This window comes from Hemicordylus capensis, chromosome 5 (assembly GCF_027244095.1).
Source record: "Hemicordylus capensis ecotype Gifberg chromosome 5, rHemCap1.1.pri, whole genome shotgun sequence".
Lineage (NCBI taxonomy): Eukaryota > Metazoa > Chordata > Lepidosauria > Squamata > Cordylidae > Hemicordylus > Hemicordylus capensis.
The window spans coordinates 171,247,509-171,268,267 of record NC_069661.1 but is presented as its reverse complement, the minus strand read 5'-3'; the positions used below and the strand labels follow the sequence as shown (position 1 = coordinate 171,268,267).

Here is a 20,759-nt window from a genome sequence, read left to right as displayed (position 1 = left end):
TTGTTTATTTCAGAACGGGAGTTCAAAAGGCATGAAAGCAAGGTTTCTTGATAAGCACAGGCCCTTGCTAAGAGAGGGGCAAGCTGCTTCCTGCTCACATGACTTAAATGATGCTTGTCTGGGTACAAAGAGGACTGTATGTGACACTAGGCAGAGAAGGTTTGGGGAATCTAGCACAACAACAACTTAATTACATTTTCAGTCAGCCTTATGGCTAAAATCTCCTCAGGACAGAATGACTGGTTTCCCATTGCACATTTTATATTAACAACCCTGAAAGGCAGGCCAGGCTGAGAGACAGTGGCTAGGCCTAAGGCACTTAGGCACTTCATGGGGAGGCAAAGCTGGATCTTAGTGTGGGCCTCTAACTACTACACAACACTGTGCTGCCAGCATGCTAGAATATGCTAAGCATAGGCTTGGCATAGCATAGGCTAATAGGGATGTGTGAATTGATTTGGGTACAAAATGATTTGTACCCGAATCTAGCTGATTCAGCTGATTTGGAGACAGAACAAATCGCCCCTGTGGTCCGTTGGCTAGATCTGGGTCCAAATCGAATCGTGCCTGATTCGAGTTGAATTGATTTGAGATTTGGATTTTTCCTATTAATTTTCCAAGATTCCCAGCTTTCATTAAAAAAAAAAAAAAAAAAAGCTAAGCTCTGGCCCTTGTAGAAGTGGAGTTATAGAGCAAAATATGTGGTCACTATTATTCAAGTGTTTGGATTCTTTAGTGTATAATAACTTTTCCTCAATGAATCCCTATGAGGATTCATTAGACACATTCATTTCTTTTATTCATTTTGATTGTCTTTGGACAGTGCCAACTGTCAACTGCCATGTTCCAACTATACTACACTCCCACCTGCCAGGCAGTGGGGTACTACTCAGTTTATGTTGTAGGAATTTTTTCAAGTGTTTCGACTCTTTGGTTTCTAATAACCTTTCCTCATAATGAATCCCTATGAGGATTCATTATGCAGCAAAGAGTCTAAACACCTCAAAAATTCCTAAAATATAAACTGAGTACCCAGTGGCTTGCGGGTTGGGGGGTAGTTGGCACATGGGATGCCACTAATTCCCCACCCCCACCTGCAAAGCAATGAGGTCAAAATGAACAGAAGAAATGAAGGTGTGTAATGAAGACACCAAAGAATCTAAACACTTCAAAAATTCCTAAAGAAATAAACTGAGTATCCCAGTATGTGTGCGTGTGCGTGGGGTGGGGGGAGTTGACACACAGTAGTTGACAGCACTGTCCAATGACAGTCAAAATGAACAGAAGAAATGAGGGCGTATAATGAATCCTCATACGAATTCATTATGAGGAAAAGTTATTAGACATCAAATAACATAAACACTTCAATATTCCTAAAAAATAAAATGAGTACCCCACTGCCTTGCAGGGGGGGGGGGTGCAGTTGGCACATGGCAGTTGACAGTTGTCACTGTCCAATGACAGTCAAAATGAACAGAAGAAATGAAGGTGTGCAATTAATCCTCATAGAGATTCATTATTAGGAGAAGTTATTATAAACCAAAGAATCCAAACACTTGAAAAATAGTGACCACATATTTTGCTCCATAACTCCGCTTCTACAAGGGCTAGAGCTTAGTGTTTTTTTGTTTTTTGTTTTTAGCTGGGGATCCATGTTACTGGGGATCCATGTTAGGGTTAGGATGGCCGATTTAGAATTCCCATTATTTCCTATGGCGGAAATATACAAAATCAGTAAAAACTAAAATCATTGAGACTCAACCAAGTGCCCCACTGCCTTGAAATTTGGGTATAAGTGGCACCAGTGGTGACCTACCCACTACCCAAATTTGGTGCCCCTAGGACTTTTATAAATGATCAAAATAGATCCAAATCAAATAGAATCAAATCCAAATCGAATCTGGGTAATTCGGGGGGACAGATTCTGAAACAAAACAAATCAGGGATGATTCAATTTAGGCACAAATCAAATCGAAAAAATTGATTTGTGCACATCTCTATAGGCTAAGCATAGGCACAGCCTTGCTTGGCACAGCCTTGCAAATGAGTCAACAAAAATGGGACCCATACTCTTTAACTTGTTCATAAGTGATCTAGAAGTTGGTATAACCTGTGAAGGGCCAAATTTGCAAATGACACTAAACTATTTAGGGTGGTGAAATCCAAAACAGATTGTGAAGAGCTCCAAAAGGATCTATCTAAACTGGGTAAGTGGGCAACAAAATGGCAAATGAGGTTCAGTGTAAGCAATTGTAAAGTGATCCTAGGGGGCACCCACCCTGCATAGCTTCACATATACACTGATGGGGTCTGAGTTGTCAGTGATTGACCAGGAGAGGGATCTTAGGGTTGTGGTGGACAGCTTGTTGAAAGTGTCAATTCAGTGCGCAGCAGCTGTGAAAAAGGCAAATTCCATACTAGGGATCATTAGGAAGAGGATTGCAAATGAAAATGCTAATATTTTCATGCCCTTATACAAATCTATGGTGCAGCCACATTTGGAGTACTACGTACAGTTCTGATCACCATATCTTAAGAAGGACATTGTAGAACTAGAAAAGGTGCAAAAGAGGGCAGGCAAGATGATCAGGGGCCTGGAGCACCTCCCTTATGAGGCAAGCCTACAGCATCTGGTTCTTTAGTTTGGAAAAGAGGCGACTACAGGGAGACATGATCAAGGTGTATAAAATTATGCATGGAGCAGATAGAAATTTTTTCTCACAATACTAGAACCAGATCCCATGTAACTGAAGGCCAGGGAATTTAGGACCGACAAGAGGAAGAACTTTTTCACACAGAGCATAATTCAGAGGCGTAACTATAGGGGGGGCAGGGGGGCACGTGCCCCGGGCGCCATCTTTTTTTGGTCACATGGGGGCGCCGCCATGACAAAAAATAATTTAAAATTTTTTTTAATTTTTTGTTAATACAAATGTTTCCTGCTCAGTGCAGCAGCGCTGCAGCAGTCAAGGGAGCGCGTTGGCGCCCCCTCCCCCACGAGCGGTCCCTTCCGCGCTGCCCGCGCCCCCCCCATTGCTTTGCTGGCGCCTGGCGGCCAGTCAGTGGCCTGGCGCGGCGGCGGCGGTGGGCGCTTGTGAGGAAAAACCTAAGTATAATGTAGTATGTTGGGGGCGCGGGGGGCGCCATTTCAGTGCTTGTCCCGGGCGCCGTTTTCCCTAGTTACGCCTCTGGCATAATTAATCTATGGAATTCTCTGCCACAGGATGTGGTGATGGTCACTAGCTTGGATGGCTTTAAAAGGGATTTGGACAAATTCATGGAGGATAGGTCTATCAATGACTACTAGTCTGGATAGGCCATCTCCAGCCTCAGAGGCAAGATGCCTCTGAATACCAGTTTCAGGGGAGCAAGAGCAAGAGAGAGGGCATGCCCTCACCTCTTGCCTGTGGACTTCTCAGAAGCATCTGGTGGGCCACTGTGGGAAACAGAATGCTGGACTAGATAGGCCTTGGGCTTGATCCAGCCGAGCTGTTCTTATGATTAGAACACAAAAAGGTTTAGAACTGCACATGGTCCACACATACCTGTGTTAGGTACTTAATGGCACCTGCCTGTTCATCTGTATGCAATGTTTACAGCCAGCTAATGGTACAACGGGGAAGTAACCTGCCTAGCAAGCAGTAGGCTGTTGGTTCGAATCCCTGCTGGATATGGGAAACTCCTATATCGGGTAGCAGCGATATAGAAAGGTGCTGAAAGGCATCATCTCATACTGCACAGGAGAAGGCAATGGTAAACCACTCCTGTATTCTACCAAGAAAACCACATGGCTCTGTGGTCGCCAGGGGTCAACACTGACTTGATGGCACAACCTTTCCTTTCCCTAAACCTGATTATTTGCAATGAACAAGACGGGATTTACATTCAAAGCAAATATCAAAGTAAGGTCCCCTCCATTGTCTGTCCCATCAGAGAACCACTGAAGTAAATAAGCTGCAGACTGATCAGTATTTTAACACACTTAATTCTGGATGCTGCCTTTCTTGGCACCAAAATTCAAGGACGTCAGATTCTCTACTAACCACATCTAAGATACACTTTAGCCACAGCATGCACTGCTGCAAAGCATTTCTCATCTGCTTGTGGCAAGTTACATAGCCTCAAAGAAGCACAGGAACTAATCTTATCAATGTACACAGGAAAAGAGAAACCATGCATATGTCACACTGGGGAGTTTTTCTGCGCCATTATTTCCCCCTTAAATTAACTTGACCCAAAAGGAGAGGAAACTCTTAACAGGATCTGCAATCTGACACAGAGGCGATTCACACGAGCAACAGAAACCAGGCTAAGGGAGCCCAGCCCACTTTCTGCTGTGCTCGTGGGCAGCAATGGGAGCCGCCCAGCTCCCAGCGGTAAGCCCGCCTAAATGCCACCCCCCTGCTTAAACTAGGTTAGCAGAGTGAGTGCTCCGCTAACCCATTTTTTATGGTCACGGCAGACACACTTGGGGAGGGGGGATCCCAAGAATGCACCGCACACTTGCATGGTTCTTTGTACCTGACCCCTGGAGCTGCTGGACGAGCCGCAGCCGGGCACAGGAGCACCTGAGCGAAGCCGCCTGCCCAGCAACAGGCTGGTGATTGTCTGTGGGGAAAGCGGGTCAAACCTGCTCTCCCTACAAGCCCTGTCACAGCTCTACACACTAATCATGTGAAGAGCCTCACAATTTTCCAAACAGCAAAATTACAATGTATTGTTGAACACCTATGCCAATATCAAAGGTGGACATCCAGACTAAATTACTCTTGAGTAGTCCTAGTGAAATTAAGTAGTCCTTTATAGTAACTCCTAGTAACTTAGTTTGGATGTCACCCAATGTCATTCATTATACTTTTCCTAAATGCAAACAAGCATTCATATCAAGTTCTGGAGGGGTTCATTTGGAAGGAAATTCACTGGGGCTGCTAACAGAGAAGTCCCTGCTTCAAAACTAAGTTGATTTCACACAATGAAATATTGGCACTTGAAGGAGGGATTCCCATAAACATCTCCATGAATGGGGAAAGGCAGTAGAAATGCAGGACCCAGGCTATTCTACCAATGAGATGAATAGTTTTTTAGAGATTTATAATTTCATGGTAACCTTTCCAGCTATTGGTAGAACCTTGCTATGCAGAATAATCTCCCTATATAGTTAAAAAGGCAGTTCCCAAGATTCCATCACACACACAAACACACACACACACACACACACACAAAATGTGGCTTTACAGGCAGTGCTATGAAGACAGTGAAAGGCTTGATTCTCAGTAGTTGGCATCAATACAGAGGCTACATTGATTTTCACTTCCGTTGTTCTGAAGTTACTTTTCAAACATCATGATAACTGGTCTGTGAAATCATGTTATAATTTTAGAGATGGGAGGATACAGGAAGTGCAATCTGTGTGCTGCACAGAAAGCACTAATGCACAAAATTTTTGTTTGTATTATTTTAGAAACAATAAGGAAGATGCAATTTAAAAAGTTCATTAAGCCTGTACTGAAAAAATGATGAAATAATGATTTTTTTCATCTTTCCATCTCTCAAAATGTGCTTGCGATTGAGCAGTACAAAAATGCCACAGACTAGATAATAGAGCATATCCTTCCACTGAGCATATTTTATGTTCAAAGTCTGAAAAGCTAACAAAAACAGATCTAAAAACCAACAACATACCCTTAAAGCTTCAATCACAAGATCCCGCGCTTCCAGCTCCCCTTCTAGAACACTCAGCAGCATCCTCAGTTCTGGTTTGCTGAGACTGTCCACATCAAACTCTCTTTTCTGCAAAATGAAAGTACATTTATGATTACTGATTTGTCTTATTTCATTTCATTTCCTTTCATTTATATTCTTCCCTCTAACTCATTACTGCTCTCAAGGCAGCTTACAATTTCAAATAAGAAGATATTTTGAAAACCAAGAAATAAGAGTAAAATAAAAACTAACAAAGGAGATAAAAACAAATCAACAGCAACTAAAAAGCTCTAAAAGGCCTGAGAATAAAAAGGTCCTGATCTGGTAAAATGGCTTTATATCAGATGCCAAGAGCCACTGTGGGGAGAGATTTCCATAGCACAGATGAAGTGCCATAACTGAGAAATCCCTCTTCCCAGTCACCACCCTCTTCAATTCAGAAGGCGGGAGCACCCAAGAGAGCATCTGATAATTACACTTCAGTCTTTGGGCAGCCTGATGTGAAAGAAGGGTGTCCAAGGTTCAACATCGTAATATATACACGACAATATTTTACACCTAATAGAAGGAGAGTGAAAAATAGAGTAACAGCAAACAGCAAGATGACAACTGCATGCATCCATATGTGTTCTAAATGTTTCTCATTACTAAAGGTATGATTTTGCACCAACACAAGTATCAAGCTGGGAGTTAGAAAAGTGCAAATTGCTCACTTAAGCAACTCTGCCAACAACACTATCAGCCACATTGGTGCAGGATTCCACAAATGTTCTTGCCAGCTCACCTTGTTGAGAGCATTTGTGGCATCTGCCCAACCCAAAATAAGAGATGGGTAAAGATCCATATGTGACCTTCTGCTGGTCTTTGAAGGCTGAAGCAGTGAGTACTTTCACCACCCTCAAGTGCTTCCAAAGCACTCTCAAGTGCTTCCAAAGCAAGGCTGAAGCAGGGAGTACTTTCACCACTCTCAAGTGCTAGCACAACTGCAGGGACTATCCCCCACACTTCAAGAGAAATGGTGAGAGACAGCCTGTCCTTGTGGTCATATTAAATCTTCTGCTGCTTTTGAGTACCTCTGAAATTCAGTCATATAATAGAGAAAACAGCCCACCCACCCCCCAACAGACACACACACACACACCATCACCCCCCCCCCCCCCGAATCAAGAGGGAAGAAGAAGAGTCGGTGGCAACCACAAACATTAACTGCTACCATGGTCAGCAAAAATGTAGATGCCTGTGCAATTACAGTAGCTATGAAACTGTCCTTCCACCCATCATCTCCCAATATTGCATTTGTTCTAGTCTTACCTTAGTTCAATTTCCAAATTGCACCTGCTCCTCAGATCACCCCACTGATAAAACCTTAATATCACAGAAGTTTCCAAACAAACCTTTGATAGGTACAAGATAGGAACAGTGAACTAAACTGAGGTGGGGATCAGTGTTCCCTCTAACAGGGATTCCCAGATGTTGTTGACTACAACTCCCAGCATCCCCAACTGCAGTGGCCTTTGGCTGGGGATTATGGGAGTTGTAGTCAACAACATCTGGGAATTCCTGTTAGAGGAAACACTGGTGGGGATAAGCATTCTGCACGGAAGGGTGAGGATTAAACCAGTGTAAAGTTGGGGCAAGGGAGGAAAGCTAGCCCTGCTTGCAATGATGCATTTGCTAACCATTTGTTATAGATACCATTTGGAGGAGAGTATAATTCTGTAATTCAGATATTTCTCTATAATGTTAGTTAAAATATTTAAATAATTAAAAATTGGGGAAAATATTTTAGAACTGAACAGCAACACCAATTTTTTAATGACTTTGCTAAAAATTAGATGAATGATACACACACAAAGATAGATGCACAAAAATGATGAAGTACAAAGAATAAAATTGAAACCTTCTACCTCTAGAATAAGTATGCTGCATGCATCACTCACATTAGCCTTTTTGGAAAGACGTATAGCACTCAAGTACAGCTATTTTTGAAAAGATGTACAGCACATAATAATGAACAACTTCTGACTTTGTCCTTTCAGTCCAAACTGGGACACCCACACATTCTTATCCAGATATTTTCAACAAATGAACAGTATCTCTGAATGGCCAAGGAAGGGTCATACAATGTATGCGTTCCTAATTTTCTCACAAATTCACATTGCCTTACTAAGAGGTTATTCACATTCATCGTCTTACTAGGGATGTGCACAAAACTGATTTTGTGTTTTGTTTTTAGCTCAAAAAGAAACACAAAACGGCTGAAACATTTTGCTGAAGCAGCGGTTGAGCCAGCTGTTTTGACAAAAAAACTACTATTTATATATGGCATTTCAGCAAAAGTTTCCAAAGTGGTTTACATAGAGAAATAATAAATAGTAAGATGGGTTCCTGTCCCCAAAGGGCTCACAATCTAAAAAGAAACATGATACACATCAGCAACAGTCACTGGAGGTACTGTGCTGGATAGGGCCAAAAACATTTCTATTGTTTTGGTCATAAGGAACAATGGGGAAACTTGAAACACCCCATTGTTCTACATGGCTAGCTCCTAGGGACACCAAAGTGGGTTGAGTGGTAGTGCATAGGTAGGATAGCATAGGATCTTATGGGGGTTGGGGGAAAGGTTAAAAAATTGTTTGAATTGCCCGCTTGCCCATTTCTTTTGTGGTTTGGGTGGTAGGTAGCATCCATCATGCCCTACTACACAACCCACTTTGGTGTCCCTAGGAGATACCCATGCGGAACAATGAGGTATTTCAAGTTTCCCCATTGTTTCCTATGGTTGGAACAAGCTGTATTCACAGAGTGCACTGCACACAAGTTCCGCATTGTAATTCACAATGCATTTTATTTATTTATTTATTTGTTTGTTTATTTATTTAGAACATTTAAATATTTTGCAACCCTGCCTTGAAAAACACTGCAGAACCACACAGTAAAAGATAATCTGTCCCTCCCAACACAGAAGATACCTTTCAAACACAGTCCAAAAATGGCCAAAAAAGAATCACTGACACTGTGCCAGCCACAGTGCTTGTGCTACAGTTTTCTTAAGCCTGTCACCAGTGTTCCCTCTAAAGCATGGGCACGTGCGTGTGCTCACAAGTTTTTTTTAATGTCTGCTCAGTTAATTCTAGATCCCGCTCAGGTGGAATCAGGAAGGCCCCATTCTGAACACACGTGTGCACATATTGTCTCGATACTGCTACTCAGAACAAAATTCATTCCGCACACAGATGGAAAAAAATTAGAACACTGCCTGTCACCCTTAATTATTATATTTTACCTTTATATCCCACCCTTCCTCCAAGGAACTCAGGGTGGTGTAAATGGATGGAACAATTCTCTTTTATCCTCACAACAACACAATGAAATAGGGTAAGCTGAGCGGGAATGACTTGTCCAAGTTCTCTCCATCAGCTTTGTGGACCAAGTCAGAATCTGAATCCAGGTCTTCCCAAACCAAGTCCCACACTTGAACCATTACACCGTAGTGGGTCTCATTTAGTCTCTCTTCTCTCACACACATACACACAAAGGCCAAGTCTTGCTAGTGTCCAAATACTAGCATTTCCTTTCTAATAGTAAATAAAGCAAATTAGTCTAATTAGTCCATAGTCACCTTTCACCTCTTAGCTCCATTTTAAGCTCAGGAACAGGGAAGCAAAACTGATCCAATAGCTGGTTGACATGTTATAATTGGCAAGTAAAAGTGTGTGTAAAGGTAGTCCCTAACAAAGAGAGGAAGCAGGCCAGGCATAGACAGGCAGAGTGTTTGAAAAAAGGTTGCTTGACTCAGGAAACTAGAGCCACACATGTACCCCTGGGATTCTTTGCTTTGTTGCTTGTACAGATCAACAGTTAGCCTGCTAAAATGTAGCTAGAAAAGCAGTCTCTATAAACCCCTTTGGCCAGTAGAACAAAATATTTCTGCCCGACAGAAGAAAACATCTCTTTCAACACCTCCTACCATACTGCTTATTAGTTACTCCCTCACAAGCTCATGTGTGATAACAGTATGAGATTAAAGTGTTTCTAGTTCAGCATTGAGCCTAGTGAAGCAGTTCCATTAGACCTAGTTTTATGACTGAAGTGTAAGATTATTTTGGGGCAAGTCTGGCATGCAGAATGCAAACACGGGATATTTTATTTAAATTTTAAAGAGGCTGTTTAGTTGTTGAGTGAGAGGAGACAATAAATGAACTGAAAACTCAATTTCTCAGTTGACTTTCTGGCATCTATCGGATTTTAGAACTCTATATAATTTAAGATGCAGTTTTGTGAAAGTGGCAGGCAGTTACTGTGTCGAACTCAAAGCAAATGTACACCCGAGACAGAAGGATATATTGCTCGGGGGGGCGGGGTGTAAGCTTGGCATGCAGAATGCAAACATGCAATATTTTAGGATGGAAATGGTAGTTGCTGTGTCAAATTGGAAGCAAATGTAAAACTAAAACAGGCAAGGTAACTTCCTATAATCCAAAGAATCACAAAAAACAAAAATTTAAAAAATGCTTCACCTGCCTGGATCTGGTTGAAATCACGTTGCATGTTCAAAGCGCCCAAGAATCCTGGAGGGTTTCAAGGAAGTTTTAGTCAATCTATTGGTTAAATCAAGGGCTGCTTTGGAAGGAGGAAAAGGAAAGACTGTGCTGTCAAGTCAGTGCTGATTCCTGGTGACCACAGAGCCATGTGGTTTTCTTGGTAGAATACAGGAGGGGGTTTACCATTGCCTCCTCCCACACAGTGCAAGATGATGCCTTTCAGCACCTTCCTGCTGCTGCCCAATATAGGTGTTTCACCAGCAGGGATTCAAACTAACAGCCTCTTGCTCCCTAGGCAAGTTGCTTCCCTGCTGCACCATTAGGTGGCTAAAGGAAGGAGAGGGGAAGCATAAACTGTATGTACTTTCTTTACCTATCCATGCAGAGAGGAGAAATGCATATCCTGTTCCTACAGGAGGGACATCTCTTCGCTTTGGATCAAAAAGCTTAGAGTGAGGATGCACAAGCCACTCACACTTTCTCTCTTGCCATTTCCTCTGAATGTTTATTCAAAGGGACATTCTGTGCAATCAAGAATTGTTATGGATATCTTTTTTTTTAAAAAGACATTCTAGAATAATTTCATGTGTTTCCATTTAGAGTTAGAATTAGATCAACAGAAGTCTTTGGGAAACCCAGTTGGTGAAAAAGCCAGAAATTCAGCTGCTCACCTAAACATCAGCTGGACACCAGGTCTGGCTTTCTGAAAATGAAATGTCACACAAGACACATCAAAAGCACCAGCTCTCATGTTCTGTCACACAGTGGCATCCTGCATATTCTTAGCAGCCTAACTGCGTCAAGAGTATTGTGTTCAGTTCTTGGCACTATACTGGCAAACTAGAAAGGATTCAGTGGAGAGCAGATTCTAAAGACAAATCCCCAATTTGGTATGTCTGGTAAAGAAATCAAGATGGATTTGGTAAAGAAATCAAAGTTCAGTAAGAGAAAACATGTATCCTCACACTATGTAAAAGACATTTCAAATTATGGGATTATGCCTCAATTTCTAAAGTTTCAACTTATATGAATGAAGTCTCAACTGAGTCATTTATGTCAACTTGGGATCCCTTTATAAACTTTACATAATTTGTTCCCATTGTCCAGATTTGATCTGTGAAGCTTTATGTACCCAACTTTATGCAGCCAAGTGTTGATCAGATGTAATCAAATGTTGATCATTGCTGCCAAATTTTCTTAGAAATGTTAATATATTTAGAATGTTTTCTTTCTAGTACTTGCTTAAAGAAATATCATGACACTTTTTTTCTTTTACTTTATATTTCAATAAAATTGAAAAAAATGTTTTTAAAAAATATGTAAAAGACATTTACATTCTCACAATAAGTAAAAGAAAATGAATCGCACTGGTACCCCATCCGTCATGCTTATAAATGATGGACTGCTAGTTTTAGATGACATATCAAGAAAACCATCATAGTTTTAAGAGCTGTTCAGCAATGGAATATGGCAAATAAGGAATCTGTGAACATTTCTTTGATGTATACAAAGCCACACTAGATAGGCACCGGTGAAACTTTTAAACAGCACAAACAGCTACACATTCAAGTCAAATCCCCAAATTGTCCATACCCTTACCCATGACTGGTAGAATCCATTTGTGGGAGGGCATGGAGAAGTTTGCTAGGCAGGTCACAATTTACAGTAGCAGCTATAACTCCTCTCACACTTTTAAGTAACCCATGAAATGTCATGGTCTGCCCATAGCTTTCCACCCAAGTGACCAGGGCTTAATCAAGCATGGAATACTCCAATGCAATTTCACTAGAAATCTTCCTCATGCCATGCTCCCTGGTGGTATTATTATTGAATCATCCAACATGTTTAATATAACCCCAACCCATGCTGTGTACTCATCAGGCGGTGTGGGAGGGGTTACCTCTGTTGTGGTTCCCTCTGAAACCTGACAAGTCTTCTCCCTGTAACAATCCAGTTTCAGCAGAAAGAAGTTTGTTTCCCCCCAAAGTGCAGCTTAAATTACAAACCAAAAGCATCATTAATTTAACACAACACTACCAGTTTAAGAATCCAACCATTCTGGAGCAAGCAAAAATGCAGTTTTTCAAGACATATCATGGCAGCTACAAAAACCTGAACAGGCTGTATGTTCTGCAAACTTTATAATCTCCAGTTCTGGACATACGTTGTTGTCAGTCTTCACTACAAAAGAATAAAAAAGCAGCCAGCTCCTCAAGGGGTGGCAGTGGGGGGGACCCTTCCCATTTTCTAATTCTATTCTTGACTAGTTCTTTCTGTGACTCTTGGTATCATTTTACCTGAGCATCTTGCATCAGTATCTTTTGAGGTCTTTTCTTGGAGCTTTTGAGAAAGACAAAGTAGCTTGCACAGTGCCAGAAATGTACATTAGCAAAGATACTTGAAAAGGAAAACAGATACATTTAGAACAGCCCTTAATTCCTATGGGAGTGACTGTTCCCTACTCTTGAACTGACCCATTAAAAAGCTATTTGCAGCAAGTGCTGGGACACAGTCTGCAGCAGGGAATAAAAATGCCTGGTGAGTCCCAAACATGAGAATAATAATCCACTAGTGGAAGATCTTAGTGAGAAGACTGAGAACAGAGCCACAGAACAGTGGCTGTTGAATTTCCCATGGAGCAGCCATGTTAAAACAACCAAGAGTCTTTTGGCATCTATAAACAACTTGTATATGTAGGAAATAAAATACTTCGTTACAGGAAGAGTGCAAATGCTGAACAGGACTGAATGAGGCAGGTGTGATGGAATGAAGTAGAAAAGGGAAGGGAAGGCCTTCCGGGCTGCTAATCTCAATGGTACAGTGCAGTTCTAAAGGAAGGATTTCCTACTTGTGCACAAGCTTAATGATCTTAATGCTCACAGATTCATAGAACAAAAAATAATGCAATTCTAGATGAAAAGCTAGGGGGGGGCATGGTCTGCAGTGTTCAGGCCTGTGAGAACAGTGACGCTGCTCACATAAGCAGCCCTAACCAGCCTTGCATAGCCCTACCTGGGCAGGGCTGCTCGTGTGAAGCGCCAGGATTGAGGCCGATCCTGGCACTGCCTCCCCATGTATCCCAGGATTTTTACCTGACCTTTTACCTAGGTACGGGGTTATGTGTATGCTCAGACTGCACGCAGCCCAAGCAGACACAGAGCCAGGTGCCTAGAGTGCCTGACTCACAGGGAAATCTCTCAATGTACTGTTCTCCTTTGGTACATTGTGGGATATCTGGAGGCCGAGATGAATTTCCTGGCCTCCAGAATGCTGTGCAGCTTGTGGCAGTACAGGTCATGTGGGTGCTCGAGCTGCATGGCTGGGATCACCGCTGGATTGTCTGAGAGGAAGGTATGTATGTGTGATTTCCACCAATCTCCCCTTCCCAAAAATATATTCCTGAGGACTGCACAGCCCAGCCTTGAAACTATGAAGATACAAGTTGAGGAGTAATTTTTCCTGTACAGGGGCAGGGGCTTCAAATCTTATTAGATCAGATCGTTTATTTATGATTGATAATGTACCATGATGTGTAAATGGGTTTCATGCATGAGTACTGGAAGGTAAGTCTGGTGGCATGTCAGTCCCTAAGTCTAGAACTCTCAGTCTCTCTGCATGGTCTGGTCCTCTGGGGCAAAGGCTATCAGTACTGTTGGGGGCTACTTTGTAAAGATTCAAAGTGATTGTGGCTTGCAACTTCTGTGTTCTTTTAAGTGGGTAGATGGCTTTCTCTGCCATAGGCACAGATGCCAGACCATCATTACAAAGAAATTCCTATTGATTGTCCAACATCTTGACCATACTCATTCTTCTTTTGCTTCACTGTCCTGTCCAATCTGTAGTTAACCGCTGCGGGTGATAGGCTGCTAATGCTATCAAAGACTTGTACTCTCATCTGGCACTCAGAAATTTCCTAATTGTGAAATCCAGGAATCTCATTTCTTATGATGGTCTTCACAAATGATGGAATAGAGCATCTCCTGGATGTCTGCAGTTATGTCCATGTGTTCCTTCCTGAACTGAATGAGTATTCTTAGTGGTTGTTAGTTAAGGCCAGCCCTGTGAGGAGAACATTATTCAGTGGAACTTCTTTGGACTTCACCACTACTCTAATTTGCTTGGGGTTTTGTGGGTGGTATAAACCAAAAGTTGGAAGGTACTATTCTTTTGGCTATCTGAGTGCTGGAACTGGTTCTGCAAGGTCATTCTTGAATATGTTTTCCATAAAAGTCACATTCACTTTCACCTCGCGGTTTGTTTGTTTTGGTGAGGTTCAACATAGTGAGACAAGTTGGAAGAGGCTTATTCCTGATTGTTAGGAAACTGATGTCTGGGTGTGCAGAATGAGAGTGGGGACATTCGACTCTTAGATCCACCATAGAATAATTCTTCAGCCATCATTTTCAAATATTCTTTATCTTCTACTGAAAGAGCAGGCTTATTATCAGTCCTGATAGACCAGAACACCATGTTCCCAAGAGTGTTTCTTTCCCCCCCTCTTTGGTAGTGTTGTGCCAACCAGGCACAGTCCTTTTCTTGGGTCCAAGATGGAGACATGCGCGCAGACAGAAGGTGAATAAATGTCATTTTAATCAAAGAAAGATAAAGGGGTAAAAGGCCTCAAAACACACACTACTGAGGATCCTGTTGCAGTCAAGGCTGTGGCTCCATGTGGTGATCTGAGACACTTATGTGCTAGTCCATCGGAGAAATCCAATTAGCATCCTAAAAGGGCTGGCTTTTATAGTTGATTACAAATAAGCTTCACTTGCTAGAGAATAGACAGCAAAGCATGGCAACCAGGCATGTGCGAACCAGCTCGAGGTTGAGCCGATTCACCATCAAACCAGGCCAGCTTGAGGGTTTGTCCTCAAGCCAGACCAGGCCAGGTTCAGCTCAAGGTCAAGCCGAATCCCAGGGCCACCTCAGGGATAAAAAAAATGGCCAGGGTGCATGTGTGATGACCCCCAAAATGGCCACCACCACCTTAGAAAGGGCTGAAAGCTCCAAAATGGGCCAAACTGGCACTCAGAAGACCGTAGGGAGGCTGGTGGGGTAGGGGGAACTTTTGGAGACACTCCCCCCGCCTCGGCCACTGCAGCACCCTCCCCCCAGAGGCCACCACACCTGGCAGTAAGTTAAAAAACATTTTTAAAAACTTTTTAAAAACCCCAACAGGCTTGAATTTGAGCCAAGCCAAGGTTCTCATTTGGGGGCACAAACCCATACATGCCTGGTCCAGTTCGAGTCTGGCTTAGACTCGAACCAAGCCAGGCAAACTGGTTTTGTGCACACCCCTAATGGCAGCACAGGTGCACAGGACAGTAAAAAATGAGCAAGGTTCTCACACAGAACCCTGAAAAGGTAATGCAGCTAATTATATTACTAACCAAAGAAAGCAGAGACATCTCCAATGACTGTAACACAGTCCGGTCTACACAGACCCTACCCACTATAACCTATCCAAGGTCAAGTTTGTTGGTATAGGAAGCATAGTGGGGCCTATCTTGTGCAAAACTTTAGAACTCTCAGAATATCTCTGCCAAGCAGGAGTAGGATTTGAGCATCTTGAGTCCATGGCTTGCAAGAGACCTCAAGGGAAAATAGTGGAGTGCAGTGTTCAGTATAGGGATTTGCTGGTTGTGTTCTATCTATGTGGGTAAATTAAAGTGTGCCGTTGAGTCGGTGTCGACTCCTGGCGACCACAGAGCCCTGTGGTTGTCTTTGGTAGAATGCAAAAGGGGTTTACCATTGCCTCCTCCCACACAGTATGAGATGATGCCTTTCAGCAGCTTCCTATATTGCTGCTGCCTGATATAGGTGCTGCTGCCTGGTTCCCATAGTCTAGGATTTGTACCAGGAACCTCTGGCTTGCTAGTCAAGTCATTTCCCTGCTGCACCATGAGGTGGCGAAAGCTTAATGTTGCTATTGGCAGGCTCTATCATGTAGTTGCTTCCTCTTCTTTTTGAGTATATATAAAGAGTTGTCCTCGTGAAGTTCACACAAGATTAGAAACTTTGGTTTAGCTAGCAACGTACTTTGATTCTTCCCACAGACCTCAGTGCACTGGGATGCAATGTCAAATTGCTATGTTCCTTTTCTACCTTCTCCACTATGCTTCATGGTGCGAGAAGTCCTTATATTCAGTGGTTATCTTATGATTTCTAGAATCCCCTGCTAACTGAGCAAAGAGACACCTTCTAAATTGGTGATTCTCTTATATTTAGCAGGGGGAGAGCAACTGGCCCTATCCAGCCCCAGCACAGCATCCCTCCAGTGGCTGTTGCTGGCATCTGCCTTATGTTCTTTTAGATTGTGAGCCCTTCTCACAATCTCTTCTTTGTGAACTTTGGTTGAAAAGCAGTATATAAATATTCAGAGGAGGAGGAGGAGGACAGACAGCATTTGAAATGGATCTCGAAGTCTTCTGATAGGTTTCTGCAGTCCTCCACCTTCCTAGATTTGGATGTGGTAGGAGACACATCTGTTTTGTGAACAGACACAGAGTGCTCTTGAGTAGTCATAACTTGTGATTGGTTTCTCTTGCAAGTTGTGTGGCAGTTTCTCCACAATGGGGTTTACTCCTTGAGCAGTGTCCAGGTACCCGAATCCTGTCAGGTGTGGGTCAGCTTTGGCGGACTCAGATCCCAGCAAAACTCTCCTGTTCTCACAAATGGAAATTGTGCTTTATCTAGGGCTTAGGAAAGTTACCTACTCTTCTGAGGAGTGCATATTCAATCACCTCAGTCCTGTCACAGCACTCCTCCAGCCCAGGGGCGTAACTATAATTGGGCAAGGGGAGACAGTTGTCTCGGGATCCGATGCCTCAAGGGGAGTCACATGACTCCCCAACACCCACCCACCCCATGAGTCACCCTGCAAATTTAGCACTTGCCTGGCAGGGAGCTTGGATTTGGCGGTGACACAGCAGCGGCAAAATCATCAGCACTAGCAAAGGGTTAACCCTGAGAGTCCCACCCCTCTCCCTAGCAGCCTCGGCTGATTGCTTCAGCTTCTTCTTGTAAATCACAGGAGACAAGGAGGGAGCCTCAGCCAGCCAGTTGGGAAGTGGAGGGACTGTGAACTTCCTCTCTCAAGCAAGGTAAAACAACAACAACAACAACAACAACAACAAACGTGTTCCTCATCCCATATCTGTTTAGTTTTATTGTTGCCCTTCATTAAGCCACTATGTGTGTGTGCTTGCATTTGTAAAGCCAGTCTGCTTGTGTGTGTTCTACCCTGCTTCCCTCCCTGGTTTGAATCTCTCTCTCTCTCTCTCTCTCTCTCTCTCTCTCTCTCTCTCTCTCCATTACAAACCTATAATAAAAATCCTCCCCACAGCCCAACAATATATCTTCTTATTCTCCACCAAAGTCACAGTTTGCATTGGGTGTTCTGGTTGTGCTTGAGGATCAAGATGTTGAAGATACAACTAAATGTTCAATAAACAATATTGAGAAAGCCACATTACCAGCTTTTGCTAGTGTAGTCTTGTGATTTGTTAACCACTTCACTACAAAATAGTGCTGCTTTCTCTTTGGTGCTCCTTTCAGTTGAAGGTATTTGAAACATGTCACTTAATTATCATACAAAGCTGAGCAATGGAAACTACCAGTTTCTTTGCAAAAGAATATTACAATGAAGTGGAGTTCATCACTAAGCAATATCAAGCTGTACTTCTTTCTTGTCCAACAAAAGAAACCAAGATTCTTTTAGATTTGTTCACCTATTGCCTTTTTAAAAACACATTTTATTTTTAAAAAATTAATTAAAATGATTCACAGCATGTATTTAATTTCCAATAATATTTATAATTCTAAAAGGGACAGGCTTTATCTGAAATATTACAGAGGGCTAACGTTTCTTTTTCTGTGGGAATCTCTGCTTTCTGTACATTTATGGAATACATATACTGACTATAGAAATCATCCTTTTAAAGAATACTTCATTTACACAAAATGCCAATTCAAATCTAACAGGGATAAATCATTTCTCTTAATGTCATAAAGTGAGACTCTCTTGCTCAAATATCAGTTCAGAAGTACTGATACAAAGTATTTTTAATACCAGAACAGCATGTCTTTCTCTAGTACCAGTAAATGACTTGCATCGTCCACAACTTACAAAACCTTTCAAAAAATATTTTAGGATAATGCTCTACCTTGCTACGCCCCTGCTCCAGCCTTTCCCATGCTTTTCTCAGAGCAGCTGCTGGGCTGCTTGCCCATGTGTACTTACCTGAGCCTCTTTGCATTAATTATTGCCTCATTTCCTAGCCATATGGCCAGCATATCAGTTCTTTACCCCCAGTAATATCTAGTATTTTGAAACACAGAACTTCATTCTGTAGTTTTCAGGATAAGACATATACTGCCAAAGGGGCAAGATCACTGAACACTTCAGGATCAACCATCAACCCCTTTACAGCCTTTGGAGGCGGGAAAAGTGTAGATTTTTTCATCTTTTCAATGCTTGCTTATTACGAACTTTAATCAGCACTAGTGATAGCAAGCTTGAAACTGGAAGTAGAAATTATCCCCAGCTAATTAATGTGGAACCAAGAGTCAATTTTTAAATATGATTTATAGAGAGAGATGGTATGATCATGCATACCAATTATTAGATAAAAACAAATTTGTACAGCAGCAGCAATGCTTAAAAGTGTATCAATATGTAATAAAATAAAAGATTATAATAAAATAAAATAAAATAAAATAAAATAAAATAAAAAGAAGATACATTGTTTCACAAACCAGGATCCTATATGTGCTACTCTGTTTCTGTAGAAGCTTTCAAATCAAATTTAAAGGTTCCTTTCCCCTTTTTGGCATGGTGATTGTTAAAGAAGATGCTTCCACATAAGTTAATAGAAATGCAAACAGAGTTCCTCTTGTGGGACACAGATTATTAAAAGATTGCAAGTAGTTTTGGTATGACATTTCTTTAAATAACTCTATCAAATTATGCTGCCCCATCTTTCAAGGCCACCTTTCATGAAAACAAGGAACGTGGCAATAGTACGTGATTAAAAGGTCTAGGATATAATTGTGTACCATTATATACTGATCGATCAGCATTCTGAAGGTGGCAATCACAGATTCACCTTCTTTCTTTCTTTTCCTCCCTTCCTATTTTTAAAAAAGAAACCAAGGCTCCTGCTTTCTTCTGAATTAGACTGGATGCTATTTGTTGCTTTCCCTGTGGCCCACAATGAAGCATGAGCACGCATTTCAATTACTCCTGCTTCCTAATTTCATAGGAGGAGGTGTCTTCAGGTGAGCAGTACAATGTACAATTTAATATAGTGGTTTCCAAACAACGGTCTAGGGAACCCTGATGTTCCCTGGAAGCTCATCAAGAGTTCCCCTGTGAGAAAATCAGTAATGGCAGACATGCTTCCATGAAAAATGGCTTGCCCACCACTATCAACCCTTGCTCTGAAATGTGAAGCTGTAGGGAAGTGCTGGATAAAATGGAGTTCCCTAAAGGCAGAAACTTTGAAAACAGCTGGGTGAATGGATCTCTGCTGCTTCCACAGGCTCCCAAGCTCCAAAACAAAATCTCTGTAGCTAACCCATATGCCCCTACATTAGTCCAAACACAGGATTCATGCCTGTGACATCATTATTAAACAATAAGTATTGTTTAAAACACCTGTTGGGCTGTGAATTGTGAGGTCTTTGGGACAATCTAGATTTTTTTCAGGCAAACATAGGCTGGAAGACATCACATGTGCAGAGCTCCCACCATCTTCATCACTTGCATGCTAGCACTGCTGGAACCAAATGTATGCAGCACTGGTGGGCAGACACTGCACATGTTGGAGGTTGTGCATGCAGTTATGAGCTTTCAAATGGGTTACTCCCAGAAGGAAGCATCAGCATGAGCAAGGCTTTTTCTGCATATGGGGTATCATCTAAACTGGCTATTGCTTCAGATATATTGCTACACTGAAGATACGAAGTTGTTTTACACCAAGTCAGCTACTGGTCAATCTCTCTTACAACCGTCTACCCCAATGGGCAGAGATTCTCCAAGCCCTCAGGTCTTCCCCAGCCTACAACCAGAGTTCTTTTTAACTTGAAATGTCAGGATTTGAACTCGCAGTCTTCTCTGTGTGAGGCTGTACCACGGAGGTATACCTCCTGTATAGGCTTCCCTGGATGTGCAAATTTCAGTCAAACAGGTATGTAGGCTGAATCACGCTAACTGTCTTCAAGTTTTCCCTTGTCACTATTACCATGGCAACAATGCAGATACTGAGGTTTTCTCCCCCCCCACCCACCACATACCAACTGCTAAGCTGAGTTCAGGAAAGCCCAGAATGGGAAGAATTTTGGCTTCATTCCCAAATATGGCCATTAAAGAACTCTCCTCCTCTTCTCCTACTCCTCAGTCATAAATTTCTTGCTGACATTAAAAGGCAGGACTGTTTTTCCATAGTAGTCTATACATTTTTTCCAACAGAAGCTTGCCAGCAGAATTGCTGAAAGAGTGTGTGTGTGTGT

At 42.2% G+C, this 20,759-nt stretch overlaps 1 protein-coding gene across 2 annotated transcripts in view; it reads right to left on the bottom strand.

Moving 5' to 3' along the window:
* CTTNBP2 (cortactin binding protein 2) overlaps positions 1 to 20,759 on the bottom strand; it is a 140,873-nt gene that overhangs the window by 116,939 nt on the left and 3,175 nt on the right. For both annotated transcript variants that reach the window (XR_008308141.1, XM_053253762.1), the window contains exon 2: positions 5,683 to 5,790. Coding sequence is in view for 1 of the 2 variants with exons in the window: in XM_053253762.1 (XP_053109737.1) it covers positions 5,683 to 5,790 (108 nt within the window). In the remaining variant the exon portion in view is untranslated. The remainder of the gene's footprint in view (positions 1 to 5,682; positions 5,791 to 20,759) is intronic.